Here is an 18,684-nt window from a genome sequence, read left to right on the forward strand (position 1 = left end):
TCTGTTTTTTTAACAGTTTGTATTTCGTTTTCATTCATTCATTTATCCATCGTACAATAATATAATTTAGTCATCTTTTGATCATTTCGGAGCTGGACTCTCTCACTTTCAGCTTGGTAAAAAGATCACTTTCCTTTGATCACTCCACAAGGACACGAGTCAACGTCTTAACATGATGTAATCAATCACTATTGATCCATGAATTCGTTTGACCAGCTTGCATTGTTTACATGTTGCCACCTTGAGTCGTGGGTTTTTACATCTGTTCTGCATTTTTTATTTAATTTACTTCTATATTTGAAACTCGCCTCCTCTGTTGGTTGAGTCAGTTTAGCTGCTTGTAAAAACATCGTCGATACTAATTCAAAACACATAAACTGACTTAAAAAACCTGGGGATTTCAAAAAAGGCACTTCAGGCTCCACTGGTTTTATTTTCTCCCTCCCACCTTGGGTGCATGGAGCCATACTGCATGCGTATAGATCACATTTAAAAGGAGCTTAAAATGTTTTTTTTGTTTTCATTTCTATTTTTCATGATTCAAGAGTCGTGAATGAGAAACAGCTGAATAAAAGCTGGTTTCATGTTTTTACCGAAACATGCCCAGTCCTGCAAAAAAGAAGGCCAAAAGAAGGACAAATATTAATGTGCAAAATGACTTCAATTGTAAACTATATAAATCACCTAACTTATACTGTGAGTTTCATATCAGTCTAGATAAAAAAGACCATAATAATGTCACGAGGACGTGTCGCTAGAAGTGATTGGTCACTCTCCACATTTGAGCCCTTCTATTACATAATATGCAATCCATCTGTCCTTGGGGACTGTATAATTGTGAATCACGTGGACGTGACCGAGAGTGTGTGGGGGGTTCGTTGGATGAGAAATGGTCATTTGTATTGACCGACAGAGCTGACCACTGCAAGATAGAGAGAAAGAGGGGGGGGGGGCAGAAAAACACGTTTCAGGAAAGAAAGAAAGACACTGGGAGTAAACTGGCCCACAAACATGGCAGAAGGTATGTTGGGAGCTTTTGGTGGGAGTTATCTCTTCTGGCGTTGTTTTAGAGTTGTTATTTTTTTTTCTTTGAGAGAGAGAGAAAGAGGGGGGGGGGATTCTTCATCAAAAACCCTGCCCCGTGACCCCCACCCCCTCCACCCTTATTGTTTAGAGGGAATAGGTTGCCAGCCCCCTTTTGTTTACCTCCCTCTCCCGCTTTCCCTCTCGCTGCGCAGTATCTGCGTCTCACAGCATTTTGCTTGAAAGTGGCAATCTGTGAGGATTACCCAGTTTGAGGGCTAAACACAGGATACTGTAGCTGGGGTGCTAATTTTGACTCAAGGCAGAACTGAAAACATGGGCTCCGTTTCTAACCAGGAATTCCCAGGTTGAGCAACACTAATTAACAGCAATTTACTTATTTTTTTAATGTATGAGTGAATTATGTTTTGTTTTTTTCTGGTGTGGGACTGTGTATCTGATAGCGGTGGGACATTTCAAGGCATTGTTCCCACACGTGATGTGCAGTCCGAGTGTCTTATCAATGCTTTAAAAGCTCTTCAGACATTCTGATTTCACGCAAACCCCCCAGGATCACTTCATTTGGGGAAAGTTGTGGCATATTCCTTGAGAAAGAAGGTCGTGTGTTCAGTTGCTTATAGGGAATTAAGCAGCCTCAGCCTGTTACTCAGTTCATCGATTCATATTGATTGCTGATGCGAGAGAAAGGGGAAACGTTTTCGGTTTTTATACGTTGTTGAAATGTTGGCCCCCTTTAAAACATTTTGGAGGTTTACATTTTTTTTTTTTTTTATAAATCATACACTTTTCATTGCAGGAGTGTGTAAGACCGAGGAGGATGAGGGACCGAGCACCGAGGAGGATTCACAGTCCTTCCACGGAGTCGGCATCTGTAAATGGTTCAACGTCCGCATGGGCTTCGGCTTCTTGTCCATGACTAACCGAGAGGGAGTGCCACTGAACGAACCGGTCGACGTGTTCGTCCATCAGGTAGGATGACTATCAATGTGCGGGAAAACCAACGGTGGTGTGACGTTACAAACGCTGCAAAGAGGATCAACGCTGTTTGTGCTGAATCCAGCAGAAGCGAGATCACCCCCACCTGTTTCCAATACAGCTTAATTCAATTTCGTATTTTTTTTTTTTTTGTATCTTCAGAACTATAGTCAAATATAAAAATGACCCGAATAAAAAAAAAAAACATATAAATAATAGTTTTAATTTTAGTTGTTTTCTATCTTATCAGGAGTCTCGATATGTTCAATAAAACAGTTCAAATGGTGTGAGATATGTTTAACAGGGTTAGATGGGTGCCCCCCCCCCCCCCCCCCCCCCCCCGCAGTCTGGTGGCTGTTTCTCCCTCAGGGGACCAAGTGTTGCAGCCAGAGAGCTGCGGCCCTCCCGCGTGGGTTTTTTTTTTTTAGAGACACTGATTAGTGTGATGGAGAAATAAAAGTGTGGTCAGAAGTTAGACTTAACTAGTCTGGCCTCAATACTTTTCGGGTGAGTGTAGATCACAGCCAAACTGAGGAGGAAACGCTGTGTCACTTAGTTGAAGCTCTTCTGAAGTCGATGTTTGTTCACTTTAGTTTTCGTTTGGAATATGATGAGTGGATTTTACATTTATCGTTGCATATGAAGATCTCAATGGTTTGATCTGTGTAAATAAGACAAACCATCTAAACAAGAATTATTGATCACTTCTTTTTAAAGTTAAAGCATGCTTTTAACACACACATGTCAGCATTCATGAATTTGCCTTCCCCCCCCCCCCCCCCCCCAGGCTTAAAACTGCAGAATCCCTTTATTGCTATTCATGTGAAAAATCTAACTGTAGTTGTATAGTTTTAGGGTTGGTGGTGTTCTTCTTCTCCTCTTTCACTTGAGGTTTAATTGTTTCTCAGTCTGAAGAGATAACGGTGAACTTTAAAATTCTTCTCAGTTCAAACCATTTGCCTTCTTACATACCGGTGGAGTGGGTGGTAAAGAGGTGTGTGTGTGTGTGGGGGGGGGGGGGTGATTTCCCTCCTACTTCTCATGAGAGCGAGCGCCTCCATTGCTGTTTGACAAGATAAAGACTTAGCATGTGAATGTGAGGAGTCCCAACTAGCTGCCCAACACCTCAAGGTTCCTGTCATAAAATGATTAAAGGCTCTTTGCTGTCTGCTCAACCCCCCCCCCCTCTCTCTCTCTGTGTGTGTGTGTGTGTGTGTGTGTGTGTGTGTGTGTGTGTGTGTGTGTGTGTGTGTGTGTGTGTGTGTGTGTGTGTGTGTGTGTGTGTGTGTGTGTGTGTGTGTCTCACTGTTGGCTTTAAAGAGGAAAGGAGTTCTCAGGGTTTTATTTTAGGTAAATGTTATCCACACCATGCTACTGCTCTGCAGGGCTTAATGCTGTGGAGACTTTTGTCTACCGAATTCCCTTTTTAAAGATGTATCGCTGGAGATGAAAAGTATTTAAGTAAGTTTATTCCCATACGCTTTCATGTTCCCAACTTTGTTGAAGCCAGTTGTCAGACTCACTTGATTCTGTTTTTCTTTTAAGTCATTCGTGCTCCATGATGATGCATATAGAGAGATTTCATTGTGCTGTGCAGCCGTTGTAACTGAATTATTGTTTGACTACACACAGGAAGTTGCTGACTGATTAATCATAATGCAAACCAAAACATGAGTTTGGGTTAGAAACTTGCAGTTCGGCACTCCAGTGGTTACAGATTCAAAAGAAAAATGGAGATGAATGGGTGGATTCACGAGAAGTATAAAATAAACTGCCATTAAATCCATCTTACAAAAAGTGGTGTACGTCTGTCATCAGAGCCAGTTGATTGTTGCTGCAGACTCTTAAAAAGGAAGCTCAAATTGAGAGAGCAAATGCTCACTGCTTAACTGAAGCAACAACCTCGCGTGCTTTCAATCTAGCCACTACAAATGCGTAACCAACGACTTACTTCCCTCTGTCAGTAGAAATGGGAGAGACACTTGTGTCAATGATGGATGTATAGGGGTTATGGTGACGTAAAAGGCCTCAGCTCTAAAATTAGTGGCTGCGTGTCAAATTGACTCCCAGGCTCCACCGGCCTTTGTGCAGGTGGACAAAAGAGCCATGCATCCGAATGAAGCACCCCGCGGCCGTGACCGAGCCCCTCTTTGTCTCAGCAGCAGTCCTGCTATTGTCCCTCGTTGCTCTGATGTCTTTCTCTGCCTCACTTGGCTTCCAGACACATTCTGGACTGAGTTTACAGTACTCATAATGCCCCCCCCCCCCCCCACCCACAGTCACGCACACACAATAGATCCTTAAGGGTAAAAAAAGCCCCACCCTGTATCTGTACCTGTATCTGCGTGTGGACAACCTGATGTGACTGGTCAGGGTCCGTTTTGGGGGATGGGGAAGGTCACATGTGGAAGAGGAAGTGGGTTAACGGTCACCAGGGCAGAGAAACCTGATGGGACTCTGCGGACGTCCATATTGCCGCTCCGATGTCATGGCTCACCAGTTGTGTTGATCAGGACTTCGCAGCACACGCTCAATTGTGAAGATGGTGCTTGTTTGTTTCTTTTCTAATGGCAGAAGACAACGTTAATTCCCAGCTCATTAAACTATTGTATGCTTTAACTGATCCTTTTGGTCTGAAGCAGACCTCAGACTTTCCTCACAATAAACCGTGTGCTTTGAGGACTCTCAATGCAGACCGTTGATCATAATGTGACTTTACTCAAAAAGAAAATGGGATTAATGTCTACCAAAACAAAGCCGCTTCATTGTGGATCTTTCTTCTTATGTCAACAGTCTGTTCTAGTTGTGACATCTCACACCGAGGGAATTTTAGAGAGGGGTTTCCCATGTTGTGTTAGCAAAAGCTGCTCCACACCTTCCCTTCATATACTCTTCTCTTTTCTTTGGAATCGGAAATGTGTCTGGCGAGACTAGTCGAAGAACCTCAAGGGTCACTTCAGGTGAACATGTAGCTAAATGAGTTTCTACTCTCGGCACATTCAAACCTTTTCTCTTGTTGATTACGCGCCTCTCCAATGTTGCTGCTCACCAGACATGTTTCTTTCACAAATGGAAGATTGGAGCGCTGATATCAAAGGAAGATATCAATCATTTGGGCTTTCCCTCAACTTTTATCTCTGGTGTCTTTCTGCCAAACAACTATCCAAGGAATGTTCCCCTGACCCCCCAACCTCCCAGAGAAGCCTTCTCACCCCACCCCCAACCGTAGCACTAACCCCTGCATCCTGCAGTTTAGGGTTAGTGGTGGTGGTCAGTGTGTTAGTGGAGCTTTGTGATGTGGGTGGGAAGAGGGATAGGGTGGGGGCAGTAGTGTGGAATGCTGTTCCTCCGTAGAGTGGGGGGGGGGGGGGATGGTTGAAGGTTATCCTCTTCAGGTTTACCACTCAAACACAGCAAAAAAAGACAAAGCCGAATCAAGACAACGGGGCCTTTTTGAGGCAGGGCAGTATTTGTACAAACTGATCTGTAAAGTGGGAACAGCGAGCTTTGTAGTGCTCGTTTGTTTCATCGAGGTAATCATCACCTTAAATACCTGATAAGTCCTATCAGGCTCTGATGGCATCACACAGTGAAGAATGGGTGGGGGTTGTTCTCCTCAAGAGCCATTGTGGAGGTGATTTGGAAACTGGTCATATAATATAACAGGTTATCACGAGATATATAGATGTATATCCCACGAAGCATTGTCTTCTGTATTTCTGTGATGGTGAAAAAGATATTTGACTCGTATTGTCTTTGACAAAGTCACCACATAGCTGGACAATATAGACGATATATTTGATGCTGAATCCTCTTCCTGTGTTACCTTTCAGAGCAAGTTGCACATGGAGGGCTTCCGCAGCCTGAAGGAGGGCGAGGTGGTCGAGTTTACCTTCAAGAAGTCGTCAAAGGGCCTCGAGTCGCAGAGAGTTACTGGACCAGGTGGCATCCACTGTGTGGGCAGTGAGAGGAGACCCAAAGGCAAGAAGGTCCAGAAGCGACGTTCAAAGGGAGACAGGTAAGTGGGGGGGGGGCGAACGGGGAAAGAGCAGGAAAGACCTTAAATGAATGCAGCTTTCTAAACCTGTAAGGAAGCATATTGCAGTTTATCTAAAACTTATTTGGAGATACTTGGGTTTTTAGTGACAGATTATGCGCTTTACTTCTTTAGAAGTCCACAAACAGTCATTGTTGGGTCCAGGTTGGATCAGATATACAATGGTGTTTTAGTTTCTCCCCATTTTCCTTCCTCTTCCTCGTCCCCAACCCCCACCTCCAGCCCAAGCAAGGGTCACACCAGCAGGCTTGACGTGTGACCTGGATCAATAACTGTTTAAATCTGCTGGCCCCTGGTGAATTCACGCCCACTGACTCCCTCGCGCTTCCTAAACCGTCCTAAAACCATCAATGTGATTTGAAACTACAAAACCGATCATGATTTAAATAACCTAAACATTCATCTAGGTTTTGTTAGTAATTCTAGCACTTTCTCTTTCGGGAATGAGGAATTTTACCAACTCTATGTCATTCCTCATTACTGAAAAGGAAGTTTTATATTTTAGTTTGATCTGAACCCCACCCCTTAAAAAGTAGTTTCATGAGAAAGTAACCTGAGAAAGTAAAAAAAGTCAAAAAATCTACAAATATATCGTCATTCATTCAATTTCTCCTGAAGATTCGAGGGTTCCTTGCAAAGGCAACAACATCCTTCCAAGTGAACGAAAAGAGGAGCCAACTGGGTCTCGATTGTTGGGTCATTCTTTGAATATCAATAAAGCACAGGGTTAGAGGTGTATCAACTTCACCCCCCTGTCAGTTGTGATTAGAGCCAGAGAGTAGTCTGTGTGAGAACACAGATCATTACGGCCCCAAAGAGTCCTGGGAGGCCCGCGGTGGCTCAATAACTCTCCCTTGACCACGCTGATCCATGGTAAGATATCGTACCCCTCTAGCGTATTTCATAATGCAACTGGATGGTGTTTCATTGGTTCACGTAGGATTGATTGATCATAACCAATGGTCAGATATCATTGGGGCAGGAGTAAGAAGTACATTCTAGGTTGTGTCTTGCCAACCAAAGTGAACAGCTGTTTCTTAAGTCTATTTTTGAGACCACCTTTGTGTGTTTGTCTGTGTGTGTATATATATATATATATTTTTTACTGAGGGTGGGGAAACATCTTCTGTCCATTTAATTGATAACAGATGTAGGAGCCCGGGCACAGGGGTGAAAGGTCACTGTTGGCATGGCAACAGTGTATGAGGGATTGGGGGTTAGAGAACTGAGGAGAGGGCGGGGAAGGCAAGGTTCAGAGGTCATTGCTGCAGCTTTTTTAGACAAAGGGACCACTTCCCCTTCCCTCCACTTGCCTCCTGATGGATGCTGATGCGGGGAGCTCCTGCGCTGTGACGGTGTATACCTTGACACCGCCCCCCAATGGCCACACTGACCCCTCGGCAGGCGCCCCCGTACAAACGTCATCTGCTGCTACAATGGTGGCAGGGGGGTCCGCAGTGGCACAGAGTGACCGCCTCACGCCCACCGCCCATCTGTCTTCCGTCCCTGAGCGCGTGGCCATTCTATAGATTGCGTTCAAACAGAGGTGGCCCGATGGCGCCCGCGATGGCTCCCGCTGACCCCTGATGGTGTCCATTTCTAAAGTTCAAAGGCGGATGAAACGGATGTCTTACTTTGACACAATAGAGTCCAACAGGGGGGGGGGGGGGGTGGAAGCGATTGGCAGTGAAAAACTGACAAATAGGACAAGCTGTTCTCGATACTTCGAGATAATGAGTCATGGTATCAATACCGAGTCCATGAAAAACTATGAGCCGTGCCAGTTAAGGGTGTAATATATTGGATTCAGAGCCTGAATACAGCAGCAAACAACTATTTGCTATGTAAATATATAATGGAGAAATGTCTACCTGAGCAGAGAATGAGGTCGTACATTTTGCTTTGCTTTGTCGACAAAGCCAGGCCGGCATCTCGGGCCTTTAGTGCATCTTTGTGCATGTGAGTGAACCCCACTGGCGAGCTCACAGCTGCCGCTCTGCACTGCACTCATGCGGCGGTTACAGCTGATGATGCCGTCCCGACTGAAGCGCAGCATTCACCCACTGGTTCACCCTCAGATAAACACTGTCAGCTATGGCACTTTGCCATAGTTTGTACCGTTAGTGCTATTAGCACCGTTAGCTACGAGACACGAGCCCAGCCGTCACCACGTGGAGAGCTGAGGCAAATGAAATGCTCCCAACCTTGTATGAAGCGCCTTTAATTCTTGCCAATTACTCGTAGTAACCTTAAGTAAAACCTTCCAGAAACTTCTGCTTGGTCAAAGGTTGTTAATAAGATTTCATGAATTTCAGTGGTGATTTTAAAACATCTCAGAAACTATGACATGTTTGTTAGATGTTCTGACCCAGGGTGCTGCTCCACAGAGCAGTGTGGTGTGACCTAAAATGCCCTTTCAAGATGTATGACTCAAGTCATTACAGGTGAAACGGGGCCATCTAGAGGAAAACAGGTGCAACTTAAAATGCCCCATCAATCAAAAATGGGCTTTGGTTGTTGTAACTTCATTTTACCGTCACTGTGCAGAATTTATGGATAAGCACAGTTTTACAAAAGAAGGCTGTTTTCACATTAATCCGCTGAAGGATGACACATCTGAGTTTTAAGATATGCACGTACAAGCAAGATTTTGTGACATCACAAAACGTTTGGAAGCCAATCGGGGTTCAATATCTTTTCATTGAGGTAGCACACGTCTTGCATCCAGCAGTTAACGTTTTGAAATTCATTTTTGGATTAGGGATTTTATAATGAAGGTGAAAGAGTATGTGCACAAAATGAACAGAACTTTTTAGTGGAAAAAAAAATCATGTTATTATGAATGCTCTGCTGTTTCCCTGCGCTCAATGGAGCAGCAGCTGGCTTAAGCAAAATAGCTGTGTAGCAACTGTGCGCTACCTGCTCAGCGCCAAACAGCAGGCAGACACAGTTAGCGACTAGCTGCTGAACATAGTGATGTATTTAGCAGCTAAAGAGACAGATATCTCCCAATTAGAGATCAAATTGTTCTTTGCCAGGTGGCCAGAAACATCCCAGCTGTAAATACGCCAGTTGTTCGAGCACACAATACATGAGACTAAATACTCCCTGCCCTTGTAGGTGCTACAACTGCGGAGGCCTGGACCACCACGCCAAAGAGTGCAAGTTACCACCCCAGCCCAAGAAGTGCCATTTCTGCCAGAGCATCGACCACATGGTCGCCAACTGCCCAATCAAAGCACAACAGTCCTCACCGGGTTCTCAGGGAAAACCGTCCCCGCTGAAAGGAGACGAGGAGCACAGCCATGCGGCGCCGCCTCCCAAGACCACCGATTAAGCGAGAAATTTGGGGCAACACTGACGCCGGGGAAGCACAGAGGCCAATCAAACTGCTGTGATGGAGAGACGGGACGCATGGATCCCCTTCCACCCGTTGAAGCTGCTTTTGGAACTACCTCAGGTTAAGAAAAAAAAAATTGCTGATGAAGAATGTTGCTGATGTTTTTTTGTTGTTGTCATTTTTCAGTTGGTGTAACACACACTCAGGAATACTGCTGTATTATTGCACTCAGGACGCTTTTCTAAATGTTCAAATCACTGCTGTTGCTCGAGGGGTTTAGGATTGTAGTGGGCAATGCCAAATAACGGGTTATCTTGATGATGAGTTTTTGTAGAATCTGTTTTTCTTTCTTTAATGTGATACTGTGCCTCTCCTGTGGGCATTATACCTCTTCTGTTCTTGTGAAATACTCAGTGTGTTACACTTTTGCTGCCTTACCATTTAGTCTCCCTCCTGACTGTTACACCTCAACATCCAACAGAGACGAGACAGTGGGTACCTCTGGAATGAATGTTAGTTTGTATGTTGCATGGGGAAGGGGAGGGTTCGGGAAAACACATGGGACGGGTTTTAGGGTATAGCTATAGGCCATGTATTGGCATCTGCCAATATTGCAATCGACCATCCAGTTTTCCTGGGGCCAAATGAATGTCAGACCAGAAGTTATTTTGAGCTTTTGGTCAGAGTTTTTTTTTTTTTTTTTGCCAATTAATTTTCCTCCAGCGTTTTGCTGACTGTCTAAAAGTGCACGGTATACCTCATTGGCTTGTGTTTGGTCTGCTACCAACATTGTCATTCTGACCGCTGATGGGCAACCAAATATTCTCACAATATGGTTTTGGAGATTGTGATTTGAGTTGGGATTAAATCAAATCCTCGTTGCACTACAGTATTTACAAAGCATTGCCATTAGTTATAAGATAATCCATTAAAGCTAGGGTTGGTTGTGTTGAAATTCTCATAACATACCGACAGCAATCAATAAATTGAATTTGACAAAAAAAGAAGAAAAAATTCTGGTATCGATGGCTGACGCAGGACTTTAATAGGCCCGTCCAATCATTTCATTCAGCCTAAATGAAATGATTGGACGGGCTGCCTGCATGCTCTCATTGCTGTTCACCAGAGTCTTCCACAAGCTGCTAACGATAGCCACGTATGCTGTTTACGTTCATGCTTACGATGATCATTTTGGAAGAATGGCTTTGGCGGGTATAGGCCTGAAGGGGTGGGGTGCATACGTGGCTACTTTCTTGCTAGATTTAGCCACCGTAGGAGCTCGTGCTGCTAGCTACATCCATTGGAAGAGTTGGCAACACTAGGCTGGGTTATGCGGTTTGCAACATTTCCAACCTTAGCTTTAAAGAGTAGCTTAACACATCCACACCTGTGACCTGTCAGTTTTGAAAATGGTAGAAATTGTGGGTGTTCTGTTGGAGCATACTGGCCACTGAAATTTCTTGAGCCTCTGACCACACACCAGCTGGATGTGCTCAGCTGTACTTATTAGACTGGGTGTAGTCACTCTTAAATCTCAACCACAGAGGGCAGCAAAACACAGTTTTTCAGCCTGCTGTTAAGTTGCTCTTTAACATTTCTGAGAGCTTGGGCAACTTTCCAGCCACAGTATGCTCTCATTCTATTGGCTGGTGTGTGAAATTCTGCTGCTTTATAGTCACCTCAACTTGGATTTGATAGAATTCCAACCAATGTGATACTAAACCCAACACATCATCACACGTAATAAGATACTTGAACTGGACTGAGTTACTGAGGGGTCCAGCTAGCTCTCCTCTTGATACTTGAATAAAAAAATGAGGCAGAATTAGACATAATATTGCCAGTGGGAAGGCTGTTGTTTTGTATCCAGTGTGATCCATTTCTAGGTAGTTATTTAAGACATTACCTCCCTATAACCCTTAGTGGGGTAATAGTTCAGGAACACCAAGCCTGCACGGAGGAGCATGTAGAACTAGCTAGCTAATCAGCATTTACTCCCGTTTTACAGGAGATGCTGACATGACTTTTACACCCAAATAATATATATGTGAAATTATTCTAAAGCCTTTAAAAAAAAAAAAAAAAAATCATACTACTTATTTATTTTCATCCAAGAGTGCTGCCACTTCTCCCTCTGCTCCTGTTGAAGCCATTATTGTTCTAGTAGACATTCAAAAGAACTGCCAAATGTCATTCAAAGCTATATATGACATGAGAATATATTTGGGTAACCCATTTTTAACATCAAGGTACTCGTATAATTTGTACATATGTGCTTGATAAATCACGGTCATTGTCCTTAAACAATAATTCGATGCCGTATGAATGCAGTGTAACAGTAATACTGCAACACACTAACAACATACAGTACATACTGTACAGGTACATAGAATTATGAGGACTGACGTAAACTGTGAGTTTGTTTTTCCTTTGCCTCGTATCAATTTGTTCGTTTAAATTAATTTTTATGAACAATGAGCCTTTTGTGAGAGAGTCCCATTGTTATTCCAATCTATGCCAAACCCAATGCAATGTTACTCTGCACTAATCATGTGTGAGATGCATTAATTCATTTTCATATTCAGTTTAATCTCTTTTTGAATACGTTCCATGTTTTATATTCTATTTTTTTGATTTTCATATACCACATACAGTCGGTCGCTGGGTTAGGGAAAAGAAGAAAGAAAAAACTCAACTCCACTCTTAGGCTCATCTCAGGAATTGCCAATCTGAAAACTCAGGGAATACTTCAGATTGAGTTGAAGGAGTCGAGGAGTGTTGACACAAGACTAAGTAGAGACTGAGTCTTCATCCGCATGATGTGAAGCGGAGAACAAAGATGCCAAAGTAAAATGGGTTTAGGAACGTCGTAGTTCAGAAGGTTCTTTTTTTGCTTGAAAAAAAACAACTAACATGGCCCAAAAAAAAGGAATGAATACAAATGATTGTGATAGATATTCATAAACCTTTTGACTCCCATACGTTGTCAACTTCACGCACCCAGTTTGATGATGTTCTTTGTAGTTTAACCTCTTTGACATAACTTGCCATGATATGACATAATCTGTATTTCTTTCCTCTATAATCGCTGTAGATGGGGATGTAGTAGAATGTTGTTAAAGGGATTGGGGCTAGTAGTATATGATCCGGGGTTGTCTCATCTCAACACATGGCCGATACTTGGTGTTTCAGACTATCAATGCTTAAGACAAAAAGAATGTGTCATGGATGATTTAACACTCAAATCTTGTTTCATACTCTGCTGTTACGTGGTGTTTATTTTAAGAATTGATGAAAGAAAAGAAAACTTGATAACTCAGGATGTGAAAGGACGGAAAGATTGTTGAAGTAAGCGCTCTGATTAGATGGAACGGTTTACTTTTCTGTGTGTTTTTATGTTGAATTTATGGTCGCAGTGCCAGTATAACCTCTAACTTGAACACACGTGGATGACTTTTGTTATTAATCTCTGTGATTAACTTTCTTAAAAAATCCCTGAAATCACGAAGTCTTCTGTCAAACATATGAATTGGATTCTGACACCCACTATTTAGATAAAAGGTTGAATGAAAGTGTTGTATTGTAATGTTTGCAATATTCTGCTGTATTTAGTTATGTTTTCAAAGTATCATTTGTGAACTAGAGTCCATGAGAGACATTCTGATTGCAACAAACCTTTGTGACCCCTCAGTGGCGTGTTATTGTGATCGGTTTGTCGGGTGTTCGACGGCTCAGATATACTTTGGAAATCTGAGGATTTGTAAGATTATGTGCTCAGGGCAACATTTGAAGCACATCGAAGCGTTCTGCATCACAGTTTGCATTGTGTGTGCTTTTCATGGTGTATTTTGTTTGTGACCATCAGCCATTTCATCTGTGGTGTATTTTATAAGATTAGGGTAACCAGAAAGATGATCAGATAAATGGCTAGAGCTACTTCCAAAAAAGAAAATGTGCATTTATTACTGATGAATGTATCAATGTTTACTGCCATAAAACATGTATCTTGAGTCCTCTTATCTTGATTTAATGGCTAGTTTTTCAATGAGCAGCATGTAGGCTTTTCAAAGTATGACTGATTATGTTTCTATATGTTAAGATCTGCTCTATTTGCTAGTAAATATGTCAATATTCATGTGTCTTTTTGCCTGTTTTTTCTTGCTCTTGCAACAGATACTGTAAACAAGTAAGATTGCAACTGAAAAAAGCTTGCATTCAAAATCTAAGACAACTGGATTATATTAAACTACAACACAAATGTTACCAAATAATAATAGTTCTATAAAGTCTTCAGTTAATTTCTAATACATATTAGTACAGCTGTTTATTTATTAGAACTTGTAATTATAAAAAAGGCCTCATTACAAAGTGTTACCCAGGATTTTAATGGTGTACACGGTCAAAGCTAAATAAACTGAGCTTAAGAATAAAAAAGGTAACTCGCTATAACTGTCAAATAGATTTAGTGGTGTAAAAAGTGCAATAGTGTAGTGCTGGAACTTTAGTTATTGACAGAGAAATAAATCACAACAATAGTCCTTTATTCAGCAGAAAAATCAATAGTTTCTCAAATGTGAGAAATTGCTGCTTTTCTTCAACATATGATATTCATTGTACATTGAATATCTTTGGACGGTTATTCTGACAAAACAATACATATGAAGATGGAATCATGATTCTGAGAATATAGCAGTTTAGTTTACATTCCACCACTGTTGATTTTCTATTTATCATCAACTCAGTCATGTTGTGTGGAAATGAGTAACTTCTGGGTAAAAGGCTCACATGAAGTGAGACACCACAGCAAGTAATTCATTCCTATTTTTCTCTGCCTGGTAACCCCCTGAAACCCAAAGTACTGTGAACCATGTCACGGCTATAAAAAGTGAACTACCGCGTTTATCCACCAGGGGCGCTACTCTGTGTTTATATTTTCAATGACACAACCCCAAATCCAACATGGCCGTGCAGTAACAGGAACGCTAGTAAAACGCACAGTTGAAATGCCACATGTTATTGAGTAATGGGGTTATTATTTCACAATTACAAGTTAACTCCTGAGTCGCCATGTGGCTGCCGCTCTGTTTAAGAAGCCAGACAGCCTGCAGAGGATACGCTGCTGCTCTTTTAAAATGTTCAAGGCACTGGGAAACCGGGCCTCTCTTCAGTCATTCAGCTGGACCTGCAGCACTGACAACAAGCAAGGCTCTTCTGTTCAGAAAACACGGGGACCCTTCAAAAGTCGTTCAGTAAGCCTGCACGTATCGTGCATTCGTTTCCTGCGGTCCTGCAAATGCAATACAGTAACGTTAGCTACAGTTCATGTGGCTAAATATGCTCTTTAACGGTTTAAAGTAACCTGATTGTCTTAATTATTTAAGTCTCTTCTCAAGTTCTCAAATTTAAAAATACTGTTCAAAAACGCTTCTGATGAAGTATAAATTGTACCTTTTTGTCGCTTTTCTAAGTAAGTTTTCCCTTAGTGCGACTTCTTCTTCACCTTATTGTGGTGTGCTAACCCGTACTAGGCTCACTACTGCCCCCTTACGTCGGAGGGCACAACAACACCCGCTTGTTCTTGACCGTTGGTCACAACATAAATTGTAGTGGCTGTTTTTCGCCCAGTGGCCAAAATGGCTGTAATACATTTCCTGAATAGAATGTGGATTAAAGCTTCAACAAGCAACTACTGGCATGATGGATCAATGTATTACAATTTTTTTTAAATGATGTGTTCAGAGACTTTCCTACAGCCCAAATGGTCAGTCTAATGCTCATCAATTTACAGCCTGTCTAAGCCTGTTTGAAAAAAAGTATGAAAACAAATAATGCTATTGTCTTCTTTAAGGATTAAAATGAGCAGTTTTTAGTTTCCAGTATTTCTTTGCTCAGACATACCTAAACCGGTCCGCGTCTTGATAAACACCGGGGACCACAATGGATGTATTTGGACACCGTCGTCCTTTGTGACTAAGCCTAGATATGCTGTATTTCATACTTTAGAATGCTGTCACCAAACCCCCCAAAAAATGGAGAAGACGTGCTTTTGTATACTTGAATGTTTTTGGTTGTCAGGTTGGAAGATGTAGACCTGCCCCCCATAGGGGCAAAGGATGTCCTCGTTAAAATGCTGGCAGCTCCAATCAACCCGTCTGACATCAACATGATTCAAGGTACTTGGTTACCTCCGCACCAAACAGCAGCACAGCAACTTCATTTGGAAGCAGCTCTACCAAGATAGCCAAGAAACCAAACACACTATTTCTTTTTTGGAAGGTTTGAAGAAAAGTTGTTTATCTGATGGTGTTTTTTCTTCTACTTCAGGTACTTATGCTATCTTGCCTGACCTCCCAGCGGTCGGGGGTAACGAGGGAGTGGCCCAGATCGTAGAAGTCGGTGGCCAGGTGACCTCCCTCAAAACAGGAGACTGGGTCATTCCAAAAGATGCTGGTTTAGGTAAAAACAACAACAACAGAAGCTTGTATTGCATGAATGAGTCCACAGGGTCGCTTAAGAGTTCTGTGCCTTTGTGTGAGCAGGGACCTGGAGGACAGTGGCCGTGCTAGCAGAGGACGATGTCATCTCGCTGCCGAATGACATTCCCTTGTTGTCCGCTGCCACACTGGGGGTGAATCCTTGCACTGCCTTCAGGATGCTCTCTGACTTTGAAGATCTCAAGCCAGGTAACCATTTCCACGCACATTGTCATAACATGATTTTCCTTCATAGAAACCACAAGCCACTGAAATACAGGGGAAGACATAAAATGACTTTTATTTTACTATGGTTCCACTTCCAAAAGGTTACGTTGGTTCCGTTTCTTTTTTTTTAGCAACCATCTTGGTTAATGAAACCAACAACTTCCTGGTTGCGGAAACTCTCAGTAATAAAGTACTAAAGCACAGTTGACTTCCTTCAGTCATTGAAATTAAAGCCACTGCCCTGTTCAGTGGTATTTGCAGCGTGAACTTGCATTTTAAGGAATCATGCACCTTCAGAGCATGTCCATTAGTCTACAAGCAAGCTGTTCGAGGCACAAGCAAGCTGTTCGAGACACATGATGGGAACAACACGCCCATTTCATGTGCTGATAAAATACCAATCTAAATGGAGACTTGAGGATAGAGTATTCCTGCCTATGGTATCTCTGAAAACATGGCATGCTGTGCAGTACTTTTAGCCATCTTAATGTGACAGTTTCGCTCAATCTACGGTCCTTGCAGGTGATTCTGTGATCCAGAATGCAGCCAACAGTGGAGTTGGGCAGGCTGCAATACAGATTGCTGCTGCGAGGGGGATAAGCACCATCAACGTCGTCAGAGACAGGTGAACTCAAGTACCGGTATATCAAGTGTTTTCAGAAGACTCAACTTTTTCTGTCCTAATCAGTGGCCCAGGTAATCAGTCCACCTGACCGTGAGATAATGGGCTCTTTTGTCCAAGGGTAACGGAAACAGAGTTGTTTTTTTCGTGTGTGCTAGAATTTACGACTGTCATGCACTTCTTCATTGTTTCTTCCTTTTCAAAGGCCAGAGTTCACACAGCTCAGTGATAGGCTGAAGGCCATGGGAGGAACCCATGTGATCAAAGAAGAGGCACTGAGGCGGCCGGAGATGAAGGAACTGTTCAAGGTCTGAAGACTTGAAAGATACGATAATAACATATGTAGATATATGTAATGAATAAACAGTCCTAATTTAAAGATGTGGTTCTCTCTCTCGCTTTTTTTTCTTTTTTTTTTTTTTTAAAAGACCTGTCCGAAGCCTAAACTGGCACTGAACGGAGTCGGAGGCAAAAGCGCAACAGAGCTGCTCCGTCATCTACAGTGAGGATGCTGAATGATCTTTGATGTTTAATATCTTACACTGACGAGAAAATTGGATCATAAAATGCAATAATTCCCATGTATTCCAGGTATGGAGGATCTATGGTGACGTATGGAGGAATGGCCAAACAGCCAGTGACTGTCCCCGTGGTAAGATGAAACCTCCCACTGCCTCCTACATGTAACGTTTCACTACACCAGCACACTTTTCTCTCAGTACGCTCACTGAACTTGTTCTCTCCAGAGTGCTCTTATTTTCAAGGACGTGAAGGTTCGGGGATTTTGGGTCACGCAGTGGAAGAGAGATCACTCGAGCCGTGAGTCAGCATGACGTTTCCTATTTCGTCAAATAAGTCTCTTGAAATGACTCTCATGAGAAATTACACTCTCTCTCTCCTTAGATGGAAAGGCATTCAGAGCCATGCTGGATGAGCTGTGCCACCTCATTCAGCAGGGAAAGCTGACGGCTCCTGCCTGCACTGAGGTGGGCCTCCAAGACTACAGCAAAGCTCTGGACGCAGCGATGCAGCCTTTCACCTCAGCTAAACAGGTCTTGATCATGTGAACGGACTCACCAACCAATCGTTGCACGGTCATGACCCCAGGGACTGCGACAACCTGTCAATCAAATACACTGCTCGAGCACATATTCAATAAATGTGTCTTCACAACAGGCCCAAAGTCCAGCATCTGGCATTTTATGACATTTTGAGTTTCCACTTAAGTTTATTGACAGTATTTAAAAAGTAATTACATCTTTATATAGCTGTATAGAACTCAGATAACACAGCTTAATCTGATATGTTTAGGAACAGGTTGTTTTACTAAGTTATATGGGCGTGATTAAGTGCAATTTATGTTAATCAACAGATTTACTGTTGCAATAATACTGATATGGCATATATATATATATATATATATATATATATATATATATATATATATATATATATATATATATATATATATATATATATATATATATATATATATATATATAGTATATACTGGTGCATTGATTATTGTTGCTAAAATAACATTCAACCAATAAACAACTGTTTTGGCATTTTCTGGTTTTATTAAATAGATACAGTAGAGTTTGACAGGAAAGCTTGTGGGGAAAGAAACATTCGACAAAAACATCACACGTGAATGATTATGTACTTGAGCCACATGAATACCACAGTCTTTTTCTATTGACTGGAAATGTAGTCTTAAAACAGCACCAACAAACCAAGCTCACCAAAGATTGCGGAAGCCAAAGGTTTTTTTATTTTTCTCTGCTTAAGTACATCTAGTGCATGACTCGCCTAAATTATAGATATATGATTTAGAACATGACAACACATCCTATGATGTTCACTGGTAAATATTTACATGACAGCAATAATCTTGATCTTGAGTTTCAGTTTTTCTATCTAATAACCCCCTGAATCGTCAATA

At 42.2% G+C, this 18,684-nt stretch overlaps 2 protein-coding genes across 2 annotated transcripts; both read left to right on the forward strand.

The window, feature by feature from the left end:
- Window positions 1-1,359: 1,359 nt before the first annotated feature.
- lin28aa (lin-28 homolog Aa) lies at window positions 1,360-9,413 on the forward strand (the record flags this gene model as incomplete). The annotated part of the gene is made up of 4 exons (XM_079275421.1): window positions 1,360-1,390; window positions 1,841-2,013; window positions 5,853-6,037; window positions 9,197-9,413. 4 exons carry the CDS (start codon window positions 1,360-1,362, stop codon window positions 9,411-9,413), a joined length of 606 nt encoding a protein of 201 aa, XP_079131547.1.
- A 4,969-nt stretch (window positions 9,414-14,382) lies between these two features.
- mecr (mitochondrial trans-2-enoyl-CoA reductase) lies at window positions 14,383-18,138 on the forward strand. Its single transcript, XM_079274996.1, has 10 exons — window positions 14,383-14,665; window positions 15,492-15,589; window positions 15,741-15,872; window positions 15,956-16,099; window positions 16,640-16,742; window positions 16,945-17,047; window positions 17,168-17,241; window positions 17,331-17,391; window positions 17,486-17,558; window positions 17,643-18,138. The coding sequence occupies exons 1-10, from the start codon at window positions 14,484-14,486 to the stop codon at window positions 17,804-17,806; spliced, it is 1,134 nt and encodes a 377-aa protein (XP_079131122.1). The 5' UTR covers window positions 14,383-14,483; the 3' UTR covers window positions 17,807-18,138.
- Window positions 18,139-18,684: the final 546 nt, after the last annotated feature.

This window comes from Melanostigma gelatinosum (genome assembly GCF_949748355.1).
Source record: "Melanostigma gelatinosum genome assembly, chromosome: 9".
NCBI classification, from domain to species: Eukaryota; Metazoa; Chordata; class Actinopteri; order Perciformes; family Zoarcidae; genus Melanostigma; species Melanostigma gelatinosum.